The sequence below is a fragment of the Aulonocara stuartgranti genome (genome assembly GCF_965226115.1).
Source record: "Aulonocara stuartgranti genome assembly, chromosome: 20".
In the NCBI taxonomy this organism is placed as follows: domain Eukaryota; kingdom Metazoa; phylum Chordata; class Actinopteri; order Cichliformes; family Cichlidae; genus Aulonocara; species Aulonocara stuartgranti.
Genome location: NC_138956.1, coordinates 22,974,251 through 22,993,965, shown reverse-complemented (window position 1 = coordinate 22,993,965; position 19,715 = coordinate 22,974,251). Strand labels below are relative to the sequence as shown.

Here is a 19,715-nt window from a genome sequence, read left to right as displayed (position 1 = left end):
AGAGTGAGCTGACATGTTAAATTCCCAATTTTTATGGGGGCATACACGCAGCGCCTGATGAAAAACGTCTGATTATAAAAGCAGATTATGCCTGATGTGAGGCCCATTATCTTTGATGGAGGATTTTAGGATTTGTTGAGACAGCTAAGGCAAAGACAGCCTAGTTATGTCAAACACCTGCTTACTAACTGCAGTAGAGATCTGCAGCTTCATGCAATAATACATCTTCAAGGAGCCATCTTGTTAGCACGACCCATACAGACATAATGAAATTTAAGCCAAGCGGAAATAAACCGTAATTATCCTTTGACTTTTTTTGGTCAGACCACAAACAAAAGCTAAAGACTTGAACCATGCATTTTAAGGCACATTAGCTTTTTCCATTTAAAAACAGTTTTTGTGCGATTGACAGTATTTTTCACTTACAGTACAAGGCAGCAGATGTCAATGAATGATGTAAGACACTTAAAGCATACAGAGACGTGACGAGATGAGGTAATACATCTATTATTAAATAACTTGTGGCGATGGAAAGGTGTTTACTGGACGGAAACATTAAAGATTAATCCCACTCCAGAAGGCAGGCAATGGCCCTGCATTTTCTGAAGTCGTGAATGTTAATTTCTGTATTAGTGTTGTGATTTAAAAACTGACAGATTTAATTAGTTTTAAAACATAAAAAGCATGCATCTTAAGCAAAAAGTAGTGGACAATTACATGAATTGGTTATCCTTCAAGTTTCAGTACACGTCAGGAAATAAAAGTACTTTTAACATGTTGGAAATTCAGTGTTCTGGTTTCAGAATTTGCTGAATTGGAGTTGAAGAGCCACACTTTGCTGGCACCATTTCCTTGCACGACAGCTGTGGTGTGTCCGGTGCAGCCTACTCCATCGATTTCTGAACGGCTGCGAAAGGGGTCGTGTTCTCCGTTAAGAAGGCACCTTTAGTTTTGTTTGTTTTGGGGTTTTTTCGTTCTCTTTACATGTGTTCTGGGTGGTTCTGCAGACAGCTTATGAACTCTGTGACTGGGTGGCCCTCGAAGCAGATCTGATAGACTGCGTTGAACAGAGGAAACCTAAAGGAAGGAGGAGGCATAGTTGAGTGCTGGAGTGAAACAAACTGATTTCATTTCAAAGCAAATGGAACCTGTGAGTCTGTCTTACTTGTCGACCATGTTTTTGTGCTTGAGGATGAGATAGACCTCAGCTGCTGTTGCTGGTCCCTGCAGCTTCTGGCCATTCAGCATCTCTTTCTCCAGTTCCTCGATGGACTGAATGAGATAAGAACCAAGACATGCTGAAGATTCTTGAGTTTAAAATGAGAGAAGGTGTACACGTCTGATGCTCAGATTGGCGAAAGCTCGGAAATAATTCCAGTTTAATTATAAACGCAGGGACACTTCCAACATGATGCAATCAATGGAGTCTGTTGCCATTAATGAAGAGCAGAACTTGTCTGCGATGCGTCTCTTTAAAATAAGGGATTTGACTCAACTGGTTGTTCTCTGGTTTCAAAGCACCTTTGTCATTTTTCAGCTAACTTGTTGTTGTGCAGCAGCTACGTCAGTGGCTCTGTGTTAATGTCATTTTATTAATGGTTCAATACACCAGTGCCACTTTGTAGATGACGTCGCTGACCTGGTCCCCATCTTCAAAGAAGCCATTTCAAAGGCAATGACATTGCAAGTTTATTGCACCCATTTACAATAATCCTCTGACCACTTTCTGACTCTGTCGTCTTTGGCGTGACTGTAGAATTCAGTCAGAGTTTGCTGGGGTTTTTTAAAACCAGTTTCTGAATCTTTAGTGAGTATTAGTAGACAATATATAGTGCACACAAAGTATCTCTCAATACATTGAGAAGTACAGCTGATGGTCACTACACTGCATCAGAGACCAGATTTGTGGGAAGAAAGAGTCAGAACATCACAACAGCACTAACACAAAATCACATTTGAATTTATTATTTGAGAAAATGTGCTCATTCTAATTGTGTCATGGTGTTGATGTAATTAATATTGGAGAGAAAATGACCAGAATGTTTGTTTTTTTTTTTAAATTTTGCTGACGAACTCGCTCACAGTTCTAAAAAAGAAAACTATGTATGTGTCAACCTCTACAGTCTTTGTAACCACAGCTGTTGCCCTCTGCTGGTCATTAGAAATAATGCAGTTTTATACTCCTTGCACAGGAGCATCAGACCAAGAGGTGAGATCCATCTTTAGTGTAGTCAGCATTAGGTGCAACATAATTACGTTTTAATATACTATACATACAAGTTCTCTTGTATTAATAACTTCACTATGTCAAGTAAAAACATTAAAAGGCATGAACTCATCAGTGTGCCCAAGTTTTGACATTTCCAGTAACTACCATAATAATAATCACCAATAAACCTTCAGGAAAACTTCACATTATATTAAATGATTTAATTTATTATTTAACATTTTAATTCTGAGTCAAATTTGATACTTGAGATATTTTTGTTATTAGACCAATCCTTGGACCACGTCACCACAACTCAACTCAATCCAGAATCAGCTGCCAAAACTGTCACAGTTTGGCACAAACTACCTCAGATCCCTACACTTTCCTCTCTCCCCTCACTGCCTCTTGTATTCCTGCCTTTAATGAGAAGAATATATGCCAGGAATATATAACCATTGCTTCTGCCTGAGCCTATGACATATATACAGTAATTGAACATATATATATAAAATATCTTTAAAATTTGTACCTTCCCCGTTCTCACAAAAGCTTCAGCAACTTTGCGGTTACGTCCACCGTAGCAGGTTGTGATGAGGTCGGCCACGCCGCAGCTTTCAAGGAAGGTTGCTGAGGACACGGGCCCTTCTTTGCAGAAAATACGGGCGAAGGCAATCATCTCCATCAGGCCCAGCCTGATCACTGCCGCCTTCGTGTTGTCCCCGAAGCCCAGACCGTCACAGAAACCAGCTCCGACTGCAACAATGTTCTGTAGGACACACACAAAAATAATCGGATATATTATAATGACTTTTTTTTTATTTGACTCTATACAAAACAGACTAGAAAAAGGCTCCAAAGCCTTGGTAAATGTTAATAATGCTGAGAGAGAGAGTCTGCAATGGTGACACATCCAAACACACAAACTCTGCAGGAAGAGAACACATTCTTTGGTTTCAACAAAAATAAATGTTGATGTTTAATTTTTAACCTAAATCTTTTGAATCTGTTGTTATCTGTTCTGTGGGATCATCAGCTTTCAGTTTCAGTACTGACGTGCCCATAGATCAGCATGTCTTTATGAGGCACGTGCTTCTTATGTGACTCACAAGTACTGTGTCACTTCACTTTATAATCTCACGCATGTGAAACAGGAACTCTGTGGGGGAAAAAAAAAAACTGGGACAAGGGATAAAATGCCTCTACTCTGTTTCGTGTGACTTTTGCTGAGTGCGCAAAAATAGTCATTGGTCCTTGATACCATAAATAAACCTGTGTTGAAATCAAGATGACTGTCCATGTTTTGTAATCGTGTTGCAAGCAGACATATTCTGCACTGAGAGCTCACCTTCAGGGCTCCGCAGATTTCCACCACATCGTATTCCTCCACTACAGTAACTCGGAAGTTGCTGGTCTGCATGAGCTCCTTCAGGAGAGCACCGTGATTTTTATTCTTACAGCCTGTAAACCAGAAGAAATATGCTGACTGTAAACCCTGTAAAAAAAAAAAACATGATGGAAGCACGCGTTGAACCAAAGAACTAACGCTGAGGTCGCACAAAGCTTTAACCGAAACAAATGTGCTTCCCGTTTTTAGGCTAAAAGCTGCTTATCTGGATCTTTAATTCTTAATTAAAGTGCAAAAATAATTCAACAACAATGGGCCCATTTGAGCGCAACAAAGGGACAAAACTAACCAATGGTTGTCTCACAAAACTTCTCATCAGCAACTTCATTGGCGATGTTTGCACCCATCAGCACGCTCATGGTGATATCGAGCTTCTCCTGGATCACGTCAGAGATGAGTTTGAGTCCATCTGGACCCTCGTCTACGCCCTGAGGGAACAAAAGCACAACATGCTGGTGTCTGGATCAAACACCACTGAATAAACTTGGCAATATTTTGGAGATAAAAGGTGTAAAATCCATGTCTAGTAATAAAAAAAACAACCTTGATGAGTGATATTCCCAGTGCATCGTTCTTTATCTTCCCTTTTATGGTGTCACATACTTTCCCCACAAACTGGTGCGGGATCACAAACACCAAAATGTCTGCATCGCTGGACGCCTCCACCAAGTCCGGCACTGCCAGCTGAGAAGGGATGATGACATGTCTTTAAAGCCCGAGGCAACTTACTGTAGAGTAGGAACCTGCTGCATTCAAAAAACTCACTCACTCTTACAGCTGTTAAACTTATTATAAAACTAACAGCTGCAAAGCATCTATTCAAGGACCTTATTTACATATATGAGACAACAGGCACTAAAATGTTTGTTTAAAAATACATTTTTCTTACCACATTTGCTGGCAGCTTGTGTCCAGGAAGGTACTTGACGTTTTCGTGCTCGGAGTTGATTATTTCAGTGAGTTTGCGCCCATTCACAGTCTCCTCAAACACCCACATTTTTACAGTATTGTCGAACTTTGCATTTTTACCAGCATTGGCACCCACGATCTTGGCAATGGCTGAGCCCCTGCGTGGTTAACAGTTACAAGTCAGTGTTCATTTTAAGGGAAAAATCCATATTCTCACTCAGTCACACTGTGATCTAATGGGGTGATCATTAAAGGTAATGATTCCTATTTGATCATTAACTAATATTTCAGGGCAAGACGGCAAAGCTGCACGCAGAGATAAGCTGATAGCGGTATGCTGCAATCACCAATCCTCCATACGGTTTCCACGGGTGTACACCGAACTCCATTGAGAATTCTTGCAATTTTATTTTAGCATAAGCAGCAGCAAAATTACAATGGCTTTATAACCAGTTTATGGAATGATTTTAATTATTTGGGGGGTAATCATGAATTCGGAAATAAAAAGAAATAGACATACATTTAATTTCGTTCCAAAATAAGAGCTACAACTACAAAAACCACAGTGTGTGTATGAAAAGAATGTAAAAATTTAATATTTTTTATTCGGCTCATAAACTGAACCCACACACCGAATTTACAGGATGATTTAAAAATCTATTTTTCGTGTCAAATCATCTTTTATCTCTTTGGGGAGGTAACGTTAATTTATTAGACCGGTAAACGGAGCGCTGATGTCTCTGCTACCGCTAATAAGAGCGAGCTAACAGGCGGCAGACACCTTAAAGCTAACGACAAAAATCCCAGTAATGTTGCCAGACTTGTGGCCAGTTTTCTGCGATTATAAGCCGGCTTGTCAGCATGTGACTCCACGCGGAGATAAACCCAACTGTCGCCTCCGCTAACGAAGCCTATCTGGTAGTTACAGGTACAGCAGGTCAAACTTCCCGCACGTTACTGTGCACCGTGTCCAGCGGATAACCGCACATATGAGACAACCGGAGACGGTTCAAAACATCAACACTTCGACTTGCCAGTTTCCAGAGCCCACGATGCAGACTTTCTTCGGAGCTGCCATTGTGAAGAGGTAAACCGCTGAGTGTGTGGAGTGAACCTGTACTGACTGCAGTCCAGTTATGCAACACACACACACACACACACACAGTGCCTCCCTGGTTTTATTGGTCTGCCCGAGGGGAGACACCGGCCCGCCCATTAAAGCAAGGCCAAGGCCATCAGAGCAGAGGCTAGCATGCTAGACTGGGGCCAAAGTCTCCATGTCAGCCTTTATGGTTTCACATCATCTGCATGTGCAAGTGACTTTTCACCCAGAGGCGGCCAAGCTGTCGGATTTTATTTAATTTAAAACCTGAACTATGGTTGTTTGAATTATATAGATGATCAATGCTGACATACTAACACGCAATCTAAACCATTATCTTGTCTGTATATGTGTAATATATACTCACCAGACGTAGATTTAGATTAATGACATATCTTACAATTGTAATTGACAAAACGAGATGGTTAAATATCGAATAATTACCAACTTAGCAACAATTACTAAATGATTACAACTTAATCAAATCTTGTAATGACATATGATAACATATGGGGGCTTTGCCAATTCCTGTAAAACAAACAAACAAAAGTGTTGGGAGTTGTAGTTTAAATAAATTACTGGATTAATGATACAAAACATTTGTTTAAACAGGACATAAAATTGTAATGTCAAGGTGATTATTTAACAGTTATATTCACACAGATAAAACATTTTTTATTTTGACTACATAAAACAGTTGCTTAAAAACATTGAAGTAAATATTAAAGTTTTCATTCCTTGAGCTCCTTGTTATTAACAATCAAAGCAAAGCAATCAGTGGATTATCTTGATAATCTAACCTGATACTAAGATACCTGAAATTTTAACTGAGGGGAAAAACAAAACAAAAAATATGAAACAGGATTAATGTTCAGGTTAGTATCTTCAAACTTTAACTGAAAATGTTCTTACAAACTAAAAATTTTAAGTTATACTTAGAAAAGTGCTTGAAAATTTCAGATACGTAACTCCAAATTTTGTGATAAGTTGAGATTTCAACTTTTATTTATTTATTTTTCAGTGGCAGAAACAATATTACATCGAAATATTACCTATATTTATATTTTCTCATGGGTGCTAGTGACTGCATACTCATACATCACTACTTCAAAAATGAGTCCTTTATTCTCCATTCTGGTGCTTTAAAGTATTTTTACTTACCTGTATTACTACTTCATTAAATGCTTGAATTTAGGAATGTTAATTGTATTTGATTGTTTTTACTTAGAGTGTGTTTCAAAGGCAAAAACAAAAGAAGTACTTAATCCTGTGAGACCCAGCCCATCAAAAGATAGCCAGAAAATTCTGATTTTTTTGGAACTGAGATGTTTATTAACCCTTAGAACAAAATCCATATTTTTTGCTATATGATATTGTGTATGATACATTTTTATTATATATTTATTACATATTTTTTGTATCATATTTCATACATTGGGCGTTTTTGGCAACTTTTTGTTAACAACAATAATGTTAATTTTACACAAAAAAAGAGTTTCGTCCATAACATTTTGAAATTACGGCAAGTATTGATCATGTTGATGAGATAGAGGTCTCAGAAACTTGTGTATCAAATATAATACAAATGGCATTATAGGTCTTTTTCCAGTCTTTTAATTTAGGGTAATATGTAAACACTTTAAACGTGCATTCTTTTTTAATGATCAGCAGGGGGCGACTCCTCTGGAGGAAAAAAAAAGTCAGATTGTATAGAATTTAGAGGGATAGCGATCATTTGGCTCCCTTGATGTATAACCTCAGTAAACATTTTCCTGATGACTTTATGGTGTCGGTCTATTTTGCAAAATCTCATTGAGGACAGCATGATGGTGTAAGTTGGATCCCAGTGATTAGAAAAGTAAATAGGTTCAACAGTAAAGGCAGCCTAAGTTTTTGGGTAGGCTTATTTAATGATTTAAAAGTCTCAAAAGATGGTTGGTGGTTCGATTCCTGGCTTCCCCTAGTCTGCATGCCAAATATCCTTGGGCAAGATACTAACCCCAAATTGCTCTCTGATGCATCCGATGTGTGTGAATGCTACATAGAAAGCACCTAGAAAAATGTGCTTGTGCGAATGGGTGTGAATGGGTGAATGCACAAGTTGTGTAAAGCGCTTTGAGTGCTCAGAAGAGTAGAAAAGCGCTATACAAGAACCAGTCCATTTACCATTTAACAATGAGACTAGTATCTCTTATGTACAGTGTAACCACATTGTATTGTTAATGCAGCAGCAAATAATCTGAAGATCATCCAGTATAATTTTTGTTGAAGATAAAAAAGAAGTAGTCCGTGAAATATTTAAAACTTTTCCATGGAATCCATTATGGCAGTCGTGTCTAATATTAGTCTCTGGTTGTAGCGCTAGCTTGTGGTTAAACCATTTTTTTTCCACCAGTTAAAATAAAACAAAAACTTTTTTATTAGCAGTGTTTTTGAGTTTACTGTCCACTTCAATGGCTGAAAAAACTGTCAGAACATTAAAAGCAGGCCAATTTTAACAGTTTAATGCATCAGCACCAATAGCACAATGTTTGATAAACATTAGACAGGTAGGAACTTCTAAGTGAATTTGTAATGGTGTATTTTTTTTCTTTACCACTTTACTGCTCTTTCTGAACTTCTCTTTAAAATATAAGCAGGACATTAAAAGTCACTGGAGCAAACCACAAAAAGCTCACTGTGGCAAAAATTATTTGGTCCAAAGGGCTCAAACAAAGGACCGCCTTGTTACGCAAGTGTTGATCAGTGGGTGAAGAGGCAACACGGGAAGGAAGTGCTCTCAGCAGTCTGGTTTAGCAAATTTAAAACAAACTGACAAAATCCAGCTTATTCTGCAGAAAATAGTTCAAAAAGAAAGAGTTGACTGGTCTGATATGTGAAGCTGTGTTGCTGCGGGGTTATTAGAGTCTAGGAGATATTTACTGTAGTTCATTTATAAGTGAAAATGTAAACGTTATAATGAATTTAAGCCAATATGCTTGTTCTTAAGCCAGTGGTTTTTTTCCAGGATCTTTCAAAGGGGGGCAGTGGTCCATCCATCAATCCCTTTTCCACACTTATTCAGCTCAACTCCCAGGGGCAGCACTGAAAGCACAGATGCCCAGACCTCCTGCTTCATAGCCACCTCCAACTCACAAAGAAGAGTCCCCAAACTAGTCCAAAGACATAATCTCTCCCAGTCAGACATTCACATTCTTCCCTCACTTACAGGCAAGACCCCAAGATACTTGGAATTCCTCCACATAAGTCAGCAAGCCCTCCCCAACCCAGAGTGTGTGCACTATATTTTACAGCTGTTATACATGTCATCCCAGCCCACTCCACACCCACCTGCAAACTGCCCCAGTGCAAGCTGGGAGTCAGTTGAAGCCAACAAGAACAAATCATCATCATTATCAGGATCACATTGACGATACTGAAGATGTCATCCTACCCTTGTAGCATGCACCGAGAGACTGCTGTAAAAACAACAGAAGCTGCACCGAAACACAGGATTCAACAGTGAGGTCATGGTGCTAACAAAAGCAGAGTATAAAAGGAATTGGGGGAGTGGACCAAACCACTTCGAGATATATGAGGGGGGAGTCCATTTAAAAAAAAGAAAGTGTTGTTTTGCAGCTAAAATGAGCACAGGAACCTTCAGTGTATTATTTAACATTATATATTTATAGTTACAATGTTCCACTGAGGAGGACCACTGTGCTTTTTCTAGAAAAACGGGATCTGGATCCATCCCAGATCCACATTCAGCCACGCTCCTGCCTCCAAAGAAATTTCTTCAAAGCCAGAAGTCCATTTTTCGAACCTTTTACTGATTTTTCATGACGAAAGTGTAAATGATGACACATAACTCCTCGAAATGAATAAGAGATACATACAGTTAGCATTTGATCTTTAATGTAACAACCCATTCAAGTCCATTATTCATCTTTACATCACCAGACTAAAACAGCTGTCCTTTCATATCACAAATGAAAAGGCAAAAGTAAAGAAGGAGGCAAAAACAAAAGCAGTAAGCTGGGCGACCTCATGCAGCAACAGTCTGGCTATTTAATTCTCATGTACTGATGAGAACGGCTGCTGTGACTCAACTCTAGCAATATTAATAAAAACAAACAAACAGCCCCCCCTACTTTGTCTTTGACAAATAAACAAATTTACAGTCATTTACAGAAGAAAAAAATGAATTGAGACACACAGCAAGTTTCTTTGAAATAAATCCATTAAGTACACCGTTAGACAAACCAGACTATGCTAATACACGAGGATTATTATCCACAGTCAACAGTAATATTTACACTAAATTACAACTGATGGAATAATTGTGCTTGATAGTAACACCACACAGCTACACGCTAATCAGATCCCACTTCCTGTTGAGAACAACTAGGAGCAGAATAATGAACATGGTTAGATTTTTGGTAGGGATGCACCGACTGTGAACTTCTGGGCACGCCACGCTTTGTTCTTGTTTGCTTTTCCTTCGTGTGCCAGGAAGACAAGTAAATTTTCAATAACAGAACTGACACACCATCTTAAACATTAGGCATTGTGAAAAAAAGATCAGAAAACACTCACGTCAATAAATACATTCTTGTTTGCAGAGAAGTGAATGGTCAACAAGGCGGAGATCAGGCTGTGCCGAGGTTTGGCCGATATATCGGTGCATCCCTAATTTTGGTATATACACAATCATGAGGGAAACTCTCAAACATGCTCCGCAGAGCTCAGATTTTCTCCATCTACCTGACACCACACTCACTGTTGAGCATTTTAGGGCAGTTTCTTTCCACTTTTCTTTCATCGCCGTAAAACCGCAAATGAATACATGCTCACAAAACGCACCCAGACACGAGGACAGAAGAAGGCTTAAACTGCAGGTGTGGATGAACTGTACATATAGGATGCTTGCTGTACAGTGCTACATGCAAGTAAGCGTTCGAAAGTAAAAAAACATTCAAAATATTGATTCTAGTTGATGTGATCCAGCCTTGTTGACACAACAGAAGCAAAATTCCTTAAAATGTGACAAAAAGCATGTAAACATGAATGACATTCTCTTAAACGAATGTTATGGCATCACGTGTTAATAAATTTCTCATTTCTACAGCAAAGCTATACAGTACACGATGATTAAGTCTCTTTGTCATATTGTTCGATTACATCTTTTTTGTGGGGAATCTAGCAACTGGTTTTTAACTTCCTGCTCGTGTTTAACCCAAGTAGTTCCCTTGGCAGATCTTTTTCACAGCGGGCATTTGAACTTGTTACAGCAGGAAAAACACAGGTTACTGATAACATTCACAAGCGTCATATGATGGGCCAAAGTGCGAAACCGTGTGCAACATCAGAGGCTGGATGTATAAACTATGCGTGTGCATAAAAATCATACGTAGGCCTTTTTTACTCTCATACATAAACTGGTTATAACAAAGAATGTGCGGTGAAAATGTGCAAACAAACGTTTTCTGAGAGAAAGTGAGAAAGAGCTTATAGTGCTCATTTCCAATTCTGTATTTTTATTGTGGACTACATTACAATAGGTCTACATGAGTTACAGTTCAAATTATTCTTTGTGTGTCTTATGCTGGGCCTTTGGGTAGTTTATCGGTTCATTCGCTGTCTGAAAAAAGCAAAAACAAGAGCACTCAGAGAGCAACCGACTAGACTAAAACTTTGATGTTTTATGGTGTTTTTATTACAATACATAACGTTAGCCTGTCATGGTGTTACTGCAACACCATAGGGCACTGTATTGCAAAAAAAAGTGTCCTCCATGCCCTTTCATATGAGATATTACTTGTTATAGATTCTTGAAATTTTGATCTTCGTGCTAACAGTATAGGTCAAATGCTTACCCAGGTACTTGTATCCCCAAAGGCCTTGTATATTGTTGTGAAGTTTGAAGACGAGCCATTAAAAACATTGGGTAATATAACGTTTTTACTGATTTTCACATGTCACCTTGACCTGATTTCCACCTAAATGAAATCAGCTTGAGCTGTTATTGGTATCTACCATCACACAAAATTGAAAATAATATCTTGAAAACTGCAGAGGCTAAACTGTTAACAGACAGACAAGCAAATGTAACCAATTGTATATTCCCTGTCTTCAAGGGAAGAAAAACTCTTAGCGCTTCTCCAATTCAGCCAACTTTCGTCTGATTGGCTGCCTTTTGCAAATAGAAGGTTTGTCCTGATATCTCAGGTTATTATGACAGTGGGGTCTGAACTAGCTTAAAGCTGCCTTTTTGCTAGCAGGGATTATTTACACATATCTGAAACTCTGGCCATGTTTATTATGACCATCCACCATTACCTCAGGATTTATATGACAGAAAATAACTACCATAAAACAAAACAGTTACTTTCACAGAGCTTACACTTACTCTTATTATTTAATCTTTTTCTATTTACAAACAGACCTAGCTACACTAATATGAGCAATTTAACATCTATAACATTAAATACAAATTCGGGGTGTACTAATTTTTATTGGGCTTAAAAAGTTCAATTAGGTTTCATTCACATAGTGCCCCTTCACAACTAAAGATGTGTGACTGTGCTAAGGTAAAGACCCTACAATAAGAAAGACAGAACCGCAGTAAACAGATGATGCCCTCTGAGCAAGCACGTGGTGACGGTGGGAAGCGAGATTTTATTACGTTTTATTCATCCAGCTGCAGGAACCCATAATTAAAGTAAATGGATCTCAGCTATCCTTACATTTGTGCTTTTACCTATTGTGACACATCAAAATGCTTTCTGTGCAAACCGCCTGCAACTACTTTTCAAGAAAATGTTGGGCTTTCTTTAATGTCCGCCTACTCTACATGGCAGTTACCTTTTAATCAGTCAGTTTTACTTAAATTATTTTTAGCACTGTCATCCTGCGAGACGAGGTAGTACAGTATGATGGCAAAATGCGTAGTTTAACAGGGGAAGACAGCTGTAAGTAAAAGAGAAAGCTGGTTTAGTCCAAACAAAAATTCCTGTAAATTAACAACTATTTCACACAAAAACAGTCAAACTGACACCACATTGCTGGGATTTCTAACACTGATTTACTGAACATATAATTTACCTGTGTAACCTTTAACTGTATCTGTTACTACGTCTTGAAAAGGTGTTTACAGAAGACCATGCAGTTATTCTAACATTTTTTAAGTTTTATTTCTCTTGGTTCTCCTGCCCTCGCGTCTCTGTGGCCGTCCGCCTACCTCAGCCACACGTCCCTATTTCATCATGTCGCTTACACACCTTAATCAGGCACAGTTCACGCACTTCCTCTGTTGTTCCAGCAGTGGGAAAAGAAAGAAAACCTGCAAAGAACAAAGTCCACGAAGCTGCTCACAAGCGAGAGAGTGCGGCGGCTCTCTGCCCCCGGCTGCAGAAGCTTAGTGAAAGTTACTGACGTGACACTTGACATCGTCTAAGCTCAGGACCGTTCCCTGGTCATTGTTGTTGTTATGCTTGTGCTTCTTATCAGAGCAGCGGCACAGTTTGTACTTCATTACCTGAGGGGAGGAAAAGCACAGTCGCAGCAAGGTCGGTGCAGGAAAAGAAATAAGTCGCATAACGCAACAAGAAATGCTTTTAATTATTTCAATTTTCTAAATATGAGGTGTAAACACTGCTTCAAAGCCAGAAATAAAACAAAACTGTGTTGTGAAATACGGTCTCCTCTGATCACTCCTACTGATCTAATTATGGTCAGGTTTAAATACATCAAGTCCAAAGCTTTGCATATTAAAAATGACAGACTATATGGCCTCTTAAATGCCTATGTCTTACCTCATAAAGGTAGTCAAATATCTCCAGAATAGTCAGTATACTTGCACCAATAAAAAGTCCCATCTGACCACCAATATCACCTGAAATGAAAGCATATTCATAACAAATGCATGAAGACAAAAAAACGCAAGCAGTCTATGTTATATAATAGAAATGAAGCTATACCTAAAAGTCCAGCCACTTCATATGCTTTCTTCTGTTCAATAGTTTCATAATTGAGAGCTTCAAAGAAGATATCTAAAACCAGGATATTTTCCCTGTGGAGACAACATAAACAAATGAAGACACAAATCCCTCATTTTGAAGCTGCTCAATAATAATTAAGAGCACTTGAGAGATGAGATTTGAATGTTTTCTTTGTCAGTGGCTCTGAAAGGACTGGTTCGACGTTTGAAATATGACCCTGACAATGCCATCTAAGTTATCACAACACAGCTTTTGAGACAACCTTTTTCTTCTTCCTTCAGCTTCTGCCTTTGGAGGCCACATCTCACTCTATCCCAACATCCTCCAACACATCAACCCTCTGAATGTCCTCCTTCGCTATATCTCATCTGCGCTCTTTCTGTTTTCCTCCTGTCTGACAGCTCTATCTTTAACTTCCTCTGTCCAGTATGTCCACTATCCCTCCTCTGCACATGTCTGAAGCATCTCAACTTTGTCTCTCTAAATTTATCTCCAAACTGTTCAGCCTGATACATTCATTTCTAATCTTCTCCCGGTCCCTCATTCTGAAAATCTTGGCATCTTCAACTCAGCCACCTCCAAAGTTACTCCAGGGTAACTTTGTCTCCAAACTGATTCCCGATCCTCTCCATCCTGGTCGCTCCTGTTGTCTCAACACTGGGTTTAATACGGTTTTAATCTACTCCTAGATTTCAGTGTGATAATGGGGTAATCTTGGGCACATAGCTCTTGCTGTGAAGGCAGAAGCCCCACCTACTTACTGTCTGTCTGTACAGAAATATGATCAGAAAATATCAAAATGCACAAAAGATGGTATAAGTTGATGAAAACTGAATCAAAGCAGTTTGGTATTAGATTTTATTTCACCCCTTAAAACCATTTAGAAAGTCATCAGTCAGCACACGTTTCTATTGATGATGGCCTCTCAGGTTGGGTTTTTCTTCCTTTTTCTTTTATTTGAGAGGGAAACTAAAAATGTTTAGCTTCTGGACACAATTAAACTAAATGAATATCTTGAAAGAACACATTGGGCCTTTGAAAATGCCCCTTTTTTATATTTTGTTAGTGAAAGTCAATGAAATACAATAATCCTGTAATAAAAGAATTATTCATCGCAGGCTTTGCTTTGCGCACACAATAATGAGAAAACCCAAACATACTTACTTAATGTACTGCTCAGATTTGTTGTATTTTTTTGCAAGATATTTAGCAGAGGCCTTGCTGGGGATCTTGACAAAAGACAGCTCTTTGCTGTATCTGGTCATGTTGCACGGCGTCTCACACACACAGAAATCATTGTCTCTTTCCACCAGGAAATCTGGAGAGAGGAAAACCAGAGCTCAGCTTGACCTTTGAATCAGTGCGACTGCGACTTCAAGATGTCACGAGCTGATGTGCCTGCATCTGTGTGCGCGTGTGTGTCTTTCTGATGTTTTTGGGGTATAAATCTGTGCATTCTCCTTTTTTGGGGGAAACTAATATCATAAAGACATATTAAGGTAATATCAGGTTTTGGTTAAATGTGCAGGAAATAAATGTGATGTCCTGTGAAGCGATGCAAACATGGCTCTGTTTGTGCATGTGTTGCTGTTCTTTAAAGATTTAGAGGAGTATGAAGCCTCTTTCTTACCCAGAGCTGGGTCAGCACATTCTTTGTACAGCTCGGGGGTGCAGTAGGGGGCATCGCCTGTAGCAGCAGCAGCAACACACACTCACGTTAATGAATTTTTTCTTTGATTTCCTTCTTTGAAGTGCCTTCAGTAATTTCTCAGATCGGCGTAAGTCTGATACAACACAGAGAAAGACCGGACGCCTACCAGGCATGTGCACCATGCGACAGTTGCAGTTGTCCACCAGGTAGCGCGTTTCGCAGTCAATGCGACAGGCTGTGATGCTGTAAGTGTCAAAGAAGTCCGACTCCATTGGCGTCACCTTGCAGTCTCCCCAGGGTGGGGGGAGATATATCAGCTGCAATGACCACATAACGACTTAATAGTGTTTTAAATAAGAAATAAATACCGCATGAAATAAAAAGCAGGCTTCTCCTTGCAGGGAAAAGCAAGAACTAAACAACTGAATCCATTTTTTTTTTTTTTTAAATTCTACAACTGCACAAATGGGAAAGAGATTTAAAATGTCTGATGTGACCTGCGGATAATTCAAATCTATTATTCAGAGCTATGGATGTGATTTTTTTTTATTAGGAATAATAAAGTAAAACACTCATTTAGTTTAAAAAAAGAGATTTTAAAGAGGCTCCAGTTTAACTTTGTTCAGTCGAAGAAAAGGGAAAGTGAAAACTATAAACATCTGCCATAATTCACAGAAATGTTTTTTTTTACCAGCTGTGGCTATTATTTTCAATTTCATATTCATATCAGTGTTGAAACTAAAGTATTTCTGGTTCTTCAAATGTTTGATTTTAGATTTATAAATAGGTCTCACAAGGGAAATCTTTGTCCTACAGCAACATGATAAAGAGTAAAAATAGCACAGCCTACAATAAACAACGCAGTCAAATAAAAAGTGCCACAGAAGCCCAGTAAGTGCCTTATACTGTGAGATAGTGCAACAGAAACAAAACAAAACAGAAAGGTCAAAATAAAGTTAGTTAAAACCACTAAAAGTATGACTGACATTGTGTAAAAGTGATTTTATCCAAACAAAACACTGAAAAGGATCCAAAGACGCATTCTTGGTTTGTGTGTACTTTTATTTTTAATTATAGGACAAAATGTGTCTGATTGAAAGCTGATTAGTGAATCAATGAATCAATCAAATGGCAAGAAATCAGTTGGTAACCAAACTGTTTCAATCATTTGAAACCAGATTATTTCATGTCTGTTCCTCATATGGAACCTTGCTTTGCTTTGTTATAGTGAATTATTAATTGTTCAGATCTCTGAACTCTTCCTTTGCCGAGTATGATAACGTAATAATTGTAAAAATTAATAAGCAACAGTTTGTACCCTCTGTTCCTGACAGGAAACAAATGTCTGGAACCCGGGTGCCACTCCGAATCCGAGCTGGTCAATGAAGGACGGCTCGTCCTGACTGTGGATCTGAACTTTGACCCCCGCTTCAAACGAAGTCTCATCTGCAGGAAAGCAAAACGTTTGGGATCACTGTAAAAATGAGTTTCACTAAGGATCCAAACACGCAGAAGAGTTTCAGGCTCTGAGGTATCGACGCCCACAAACACCAACACATCAATCACACCAGTGTGACAGACAGCTATAACCTGCCACGTGAGTGGGCTTCTTCTCACCTGTTTCTCCCCAGACTGGCAGGTATTCATCCTGCTGAATGTCCAGCATGAGCTCGAGGCCGTTACCCATACCTCCCTTGGTGGTGATGAGGGGAGTGCGCCCATCACCGCCAGCGTTAAAGGTGTAACACTTCCCATAGCGAGTGAAGACCTGAGTGACACAGGAAAGATATATAATTTTTTAAGCAGTTAGAGAAATGTTTCTGAGAGAAGGATTCAGGTCAATTTTGTCACAACCACACAATATTACTGGAATATACAACTGAATGGAAAATTATGGGCTACTCCACTGCACTCATTTTCCTTAAAAAACAACAACAACAAAACAAAACAAAAAAAGGGTATTAAATGGAAACCCGATCTGTCTGCACAGTTGTGGGATGCTGGAAAAAAATGAGAGCCTGGAACATATAAGACTTCCACTGAGCGCTCAGAGGATAACAAGGGTTAAAAGCGGATCACCTTCTTGCGTGGTGTAAACCACCAGCGCAGATGGCTCACCAACAAAAGAAAAGACAAGAATCTATACACAGCATCAAAAAAGCTACCTCGTCGTCAGGTCATGTGTGATATCTCTAGGGAAATGTTGGCCAGTTCTAAGATGCTGCAGAGCAAACTGAACAGGCACCTGGCAACCAAGACTCTCTTTAGAGGAGAAACTTCAAAAACAGTCCTGGCTCTGAACCAGAGACTACAACCTACTCAGCAGTCTAAACAGTGCAGGCAGTGTAGGCTAGCAGATTTGAATCCCAAAACTTCTCGTGTCACAGCAAGAAGGCCCTCAGTGAACATTCTACACTTAAATATCGGATGAAAAGCTTTGACTGTCTAGAGATTTGCACAAATAGGTTCACTTTGGCACCCAGTGTGGTCTCCTGCTGCTGCAGCCCATCTGCTTCAAGGTTTAACATGTCACACATTCAAAGATGTGCATACTTTGTTTGTGACGAGCGCAAGCAGTCAGGCCATTCTACTCTGACCTCTGACATCAGGAAGGCATTTATGCCTGCTGCTCACTGTATATTTTCTGTTTTGGATTAGCTTCTGTAAACTCTAGGGATGGCTACGCTGGAAAATCCCAGTAGATCAGCAGTTTCTGAAATTCTCAGATGACTCCATCTGGCACTGACCACCGGGCCACACTCAAAGTCACTTAAATCACTTTTCTTCCCCATTTACTTTGGGCACCTTAACCATGTTTACGTAGATATGCTGCCAAAGGATTGGCTGATTGAGAAGGAGCAGTCTAAGGAGGAGATGAATAGGTGTGCCCAATAAAGTGGACAGTGTGCCATAAATGGCTTAATATACAGCTTGGTGTGAATTAGAAATGTTTATGTGATCTATTAAACTCTACCATCTAGACCTCTAATCAACAGCAGAAAACCAGCAGTCAGTCTGCAAACAGTGTTTTGCAGACATTTGGTGCTTGGGAAGAGACTGTGGGACTGTGTGAAAAGTGTCTGATAAGGTGATGGAGGCAAGGTAAATGCTATTGAAGTGTCGACATTCTTGGAAATAAAATTGCTGGTGTTGTGCCTGATCCATTGCCTTTATTTGACAATGCAATCCAAAGAAAACCTTATGATGTAAAGGCTATTTTATGCAGATATGAATTGAGATGTACAGCCTCGTCTTTCTTGCTGGTGTGCCTTGGACAGTAAAACTTGTGTCAGAGGATTTGAGAGTGTTTTTCCACTGGGGGTCAGTGTTTGACTCGATAAATGGTGTGTGTGTGTGTGTGTGTGTGTGTGTGTGTGTGTGTGTGTGTGTGTGTGTGTGTGTGTGCTGACTGTATGACTGAAATAGTATGAGAGGAAAGGAGAGAGGCAAATGTGTGAGGGAGAAAGGAGGTTTTCCCGTGGGAGTGTGAGTTACACAATCAACCCAGTGAGGTGATGGAGACTGGCAGACTGGCGATTTAACATTCCCTCACATGCTCTTTATGGCACTTATAATGGACCTGATGTTACCATGGAGACCAAGCATCCCGACAAGGAAGAATACCGCCTTAATTTTAAAGGAAAGCCGAGACACAGACGTTAGACTGAACCTCTGTGAGACATCAGCAAAAGGCCATTTGACAAACAGCTTCGAGCGTGCGACGGTGAACAGACAGAAGCGTAACAATATTGAGCTTTCTTCGGCGCGGAGTTAATGTTGTATTAGTTTTTAGTGTTGTGTGAGTCACGTAACCCATGCAGGGAGAGAGCAGGAGAGCAAGGAGCAATGGAGGAGCGAAGGAGGGCAGGGATGCAAAGTGAAAGAGACAGAGAGGAGGGGGGGGGGGGATTTAGCTGCTAACGCTTGAAGCTGGCTATTGTTCAGCATTATAGCACAGAATGACATATCTATGATTAGAAAGAACAAACCAAGCAAGTAATTGTAGAGAAAGAGTTGGGATCTTGCCGAGGGCAGTTTAAACATTTAGGCCATCTATCACGTCAAGTCAGCGAGAGACTGCTGCTGGTTGCAGAAGCAGATATCAATCTGAGTGGGAGAAAAAAACAAAACACAAAAAGATTCTGCACAAAAAAAGCAAATAAAAGCAACAAAATAATGTGTGTCCACACCTTTAGAATTTTTCTGTCATATGCTGCAGGCTTAAATAAAAACTGATGAGGGTAAAGACGCACTTGTTACTTTTAGAGACTGACACTCCAACATCGACGCCCACCTCACACCACGACGGGCCAGATGTGCGGAGGTGAGTTGTGAACACCCAAGTGCCACAGTATGAACGGCTTCCACATGAGGCTGTCTAAAAATGGGCACCTAAATTTCCATATTTACCTTCAAAACAAGCAACAGCTGGCCAGTGGGTTGGTTGTTTAAAGAAA

General features: G+C 39.6%; 2 protein-coding genes across 4 annotated transcripts in view; both read right to left on the bottom strand.

Annotated features, from left to right (window-relative positions):
- Window positions 1–356: 356 nt before the first annotated feature.
- On the bottom strand, window positions 357–9,122 carry LOC309696430 (glycerol-3-phosphate dehydrogenase [NAD(+)], cytoplasmic). Of its 2 annotated transcripts, none has more exons than XM_082517670.1 (8): window positions 8,956–9,122; window positions 4,504–4,681; window positions 4,158–4,298; window positions 3,904–4,042; window positions 3,555–3,667; window positions 2,739–2,975; window positions 1,166–1,272; window positions 357–1,077 (listed from the first exon to the last, which is right to left on the bottom strand). In XM_082517670.1, the coding sequence occupies exons 2-8, from the start codon at window positions 4,609–4,611 to the stop codon at window positions 981–983; spliced, it is 942 nt and encodes a 313-aa protein (XP_082373796.1). In that variant the 5' UTR covers window positions 4,612–4,681; window positions 8,956–9,122; the 3' UTR covers window positions 357–980. The 2 variants fall into 2 exon arrangements, with proteins under 2 accessions (XP_082373796.1, XP_082373795.1); XM_082517669.1 differs by lacking the exon at window positions 8,956–9,122 and adding an exon at window positions 5,558–5,730.
- Window positions 9,123–9,513: 391 nt separating this feature from the next.
- Window positions 9,514–19,715, bottom strand: part of LOC309696429 (acid-sensing ion channel 1-like) — a 70,474-nt gene continuing 60,272 nt past the window's right edge. For both annotated transcript variants that reach the window (XM_082517668.1, XM_082517667.1), the window contains exons 3-10: window positions 16,876–17,026; window positions 16,577–16,704; window positions 15,425–15,575; window positions 15,238–15,294; window positions 14,772–14,925; window positions 13,587–13,678; window positions 13,422–13,501; window positions 9,514–13,144 (exon numbers count right to left, since the gene is read on the bottom strand). In XM_082517668.1, coding sequence (XP_082373794.1) covers window positions 13,025–13,144; window positions 13,422–13,501; window positions 13,587–13,678; window positions 14,772–14,925; window positions 15,238–15,294; window positions 15,425–15,575; window positions 16,577–16,704; window positions 16,876–17,026 — 933 coding nt within the window. In that variant the 3' untranslated portion in view covers window positions 9,514–13,024. The remainder of the gene's footprint in view (window positions 13,145–13,421; window positions 13,502–13,586; window positions 13,679–14,771; window positions 14,926–15,237; window positions 15,295–15,424; window positions 15,576–16,576; window positions 16,705–16,875; window positions 17,027–19,715) is intronic.

Bases quoted from the DNA above. Each gene is read 5' to 3' on its own strand.
- LOC309696430 (XM_082517669.1), bottom strand. From the start codon at position 5,601: ATGGCAGCTCCGAAGAAAGTCTGCATCGTGGGCTCTGGAAACTG. The intron at 4,299-4,503 runs GTAAGAAAAATG...ATCCCTTCTCAG, and splicing joins ACAAGCTGCCAGCAAATGTG to CTGGCAGTGCCGGACTTGGT. The intron at 2,976-3,554 runs GTGAGCTCTCAG...TGTGTCCTACAG, and splicing joins AAATCTGCGGAGCCCTGAAG to AACATTGTTGCAGTCGGAGC.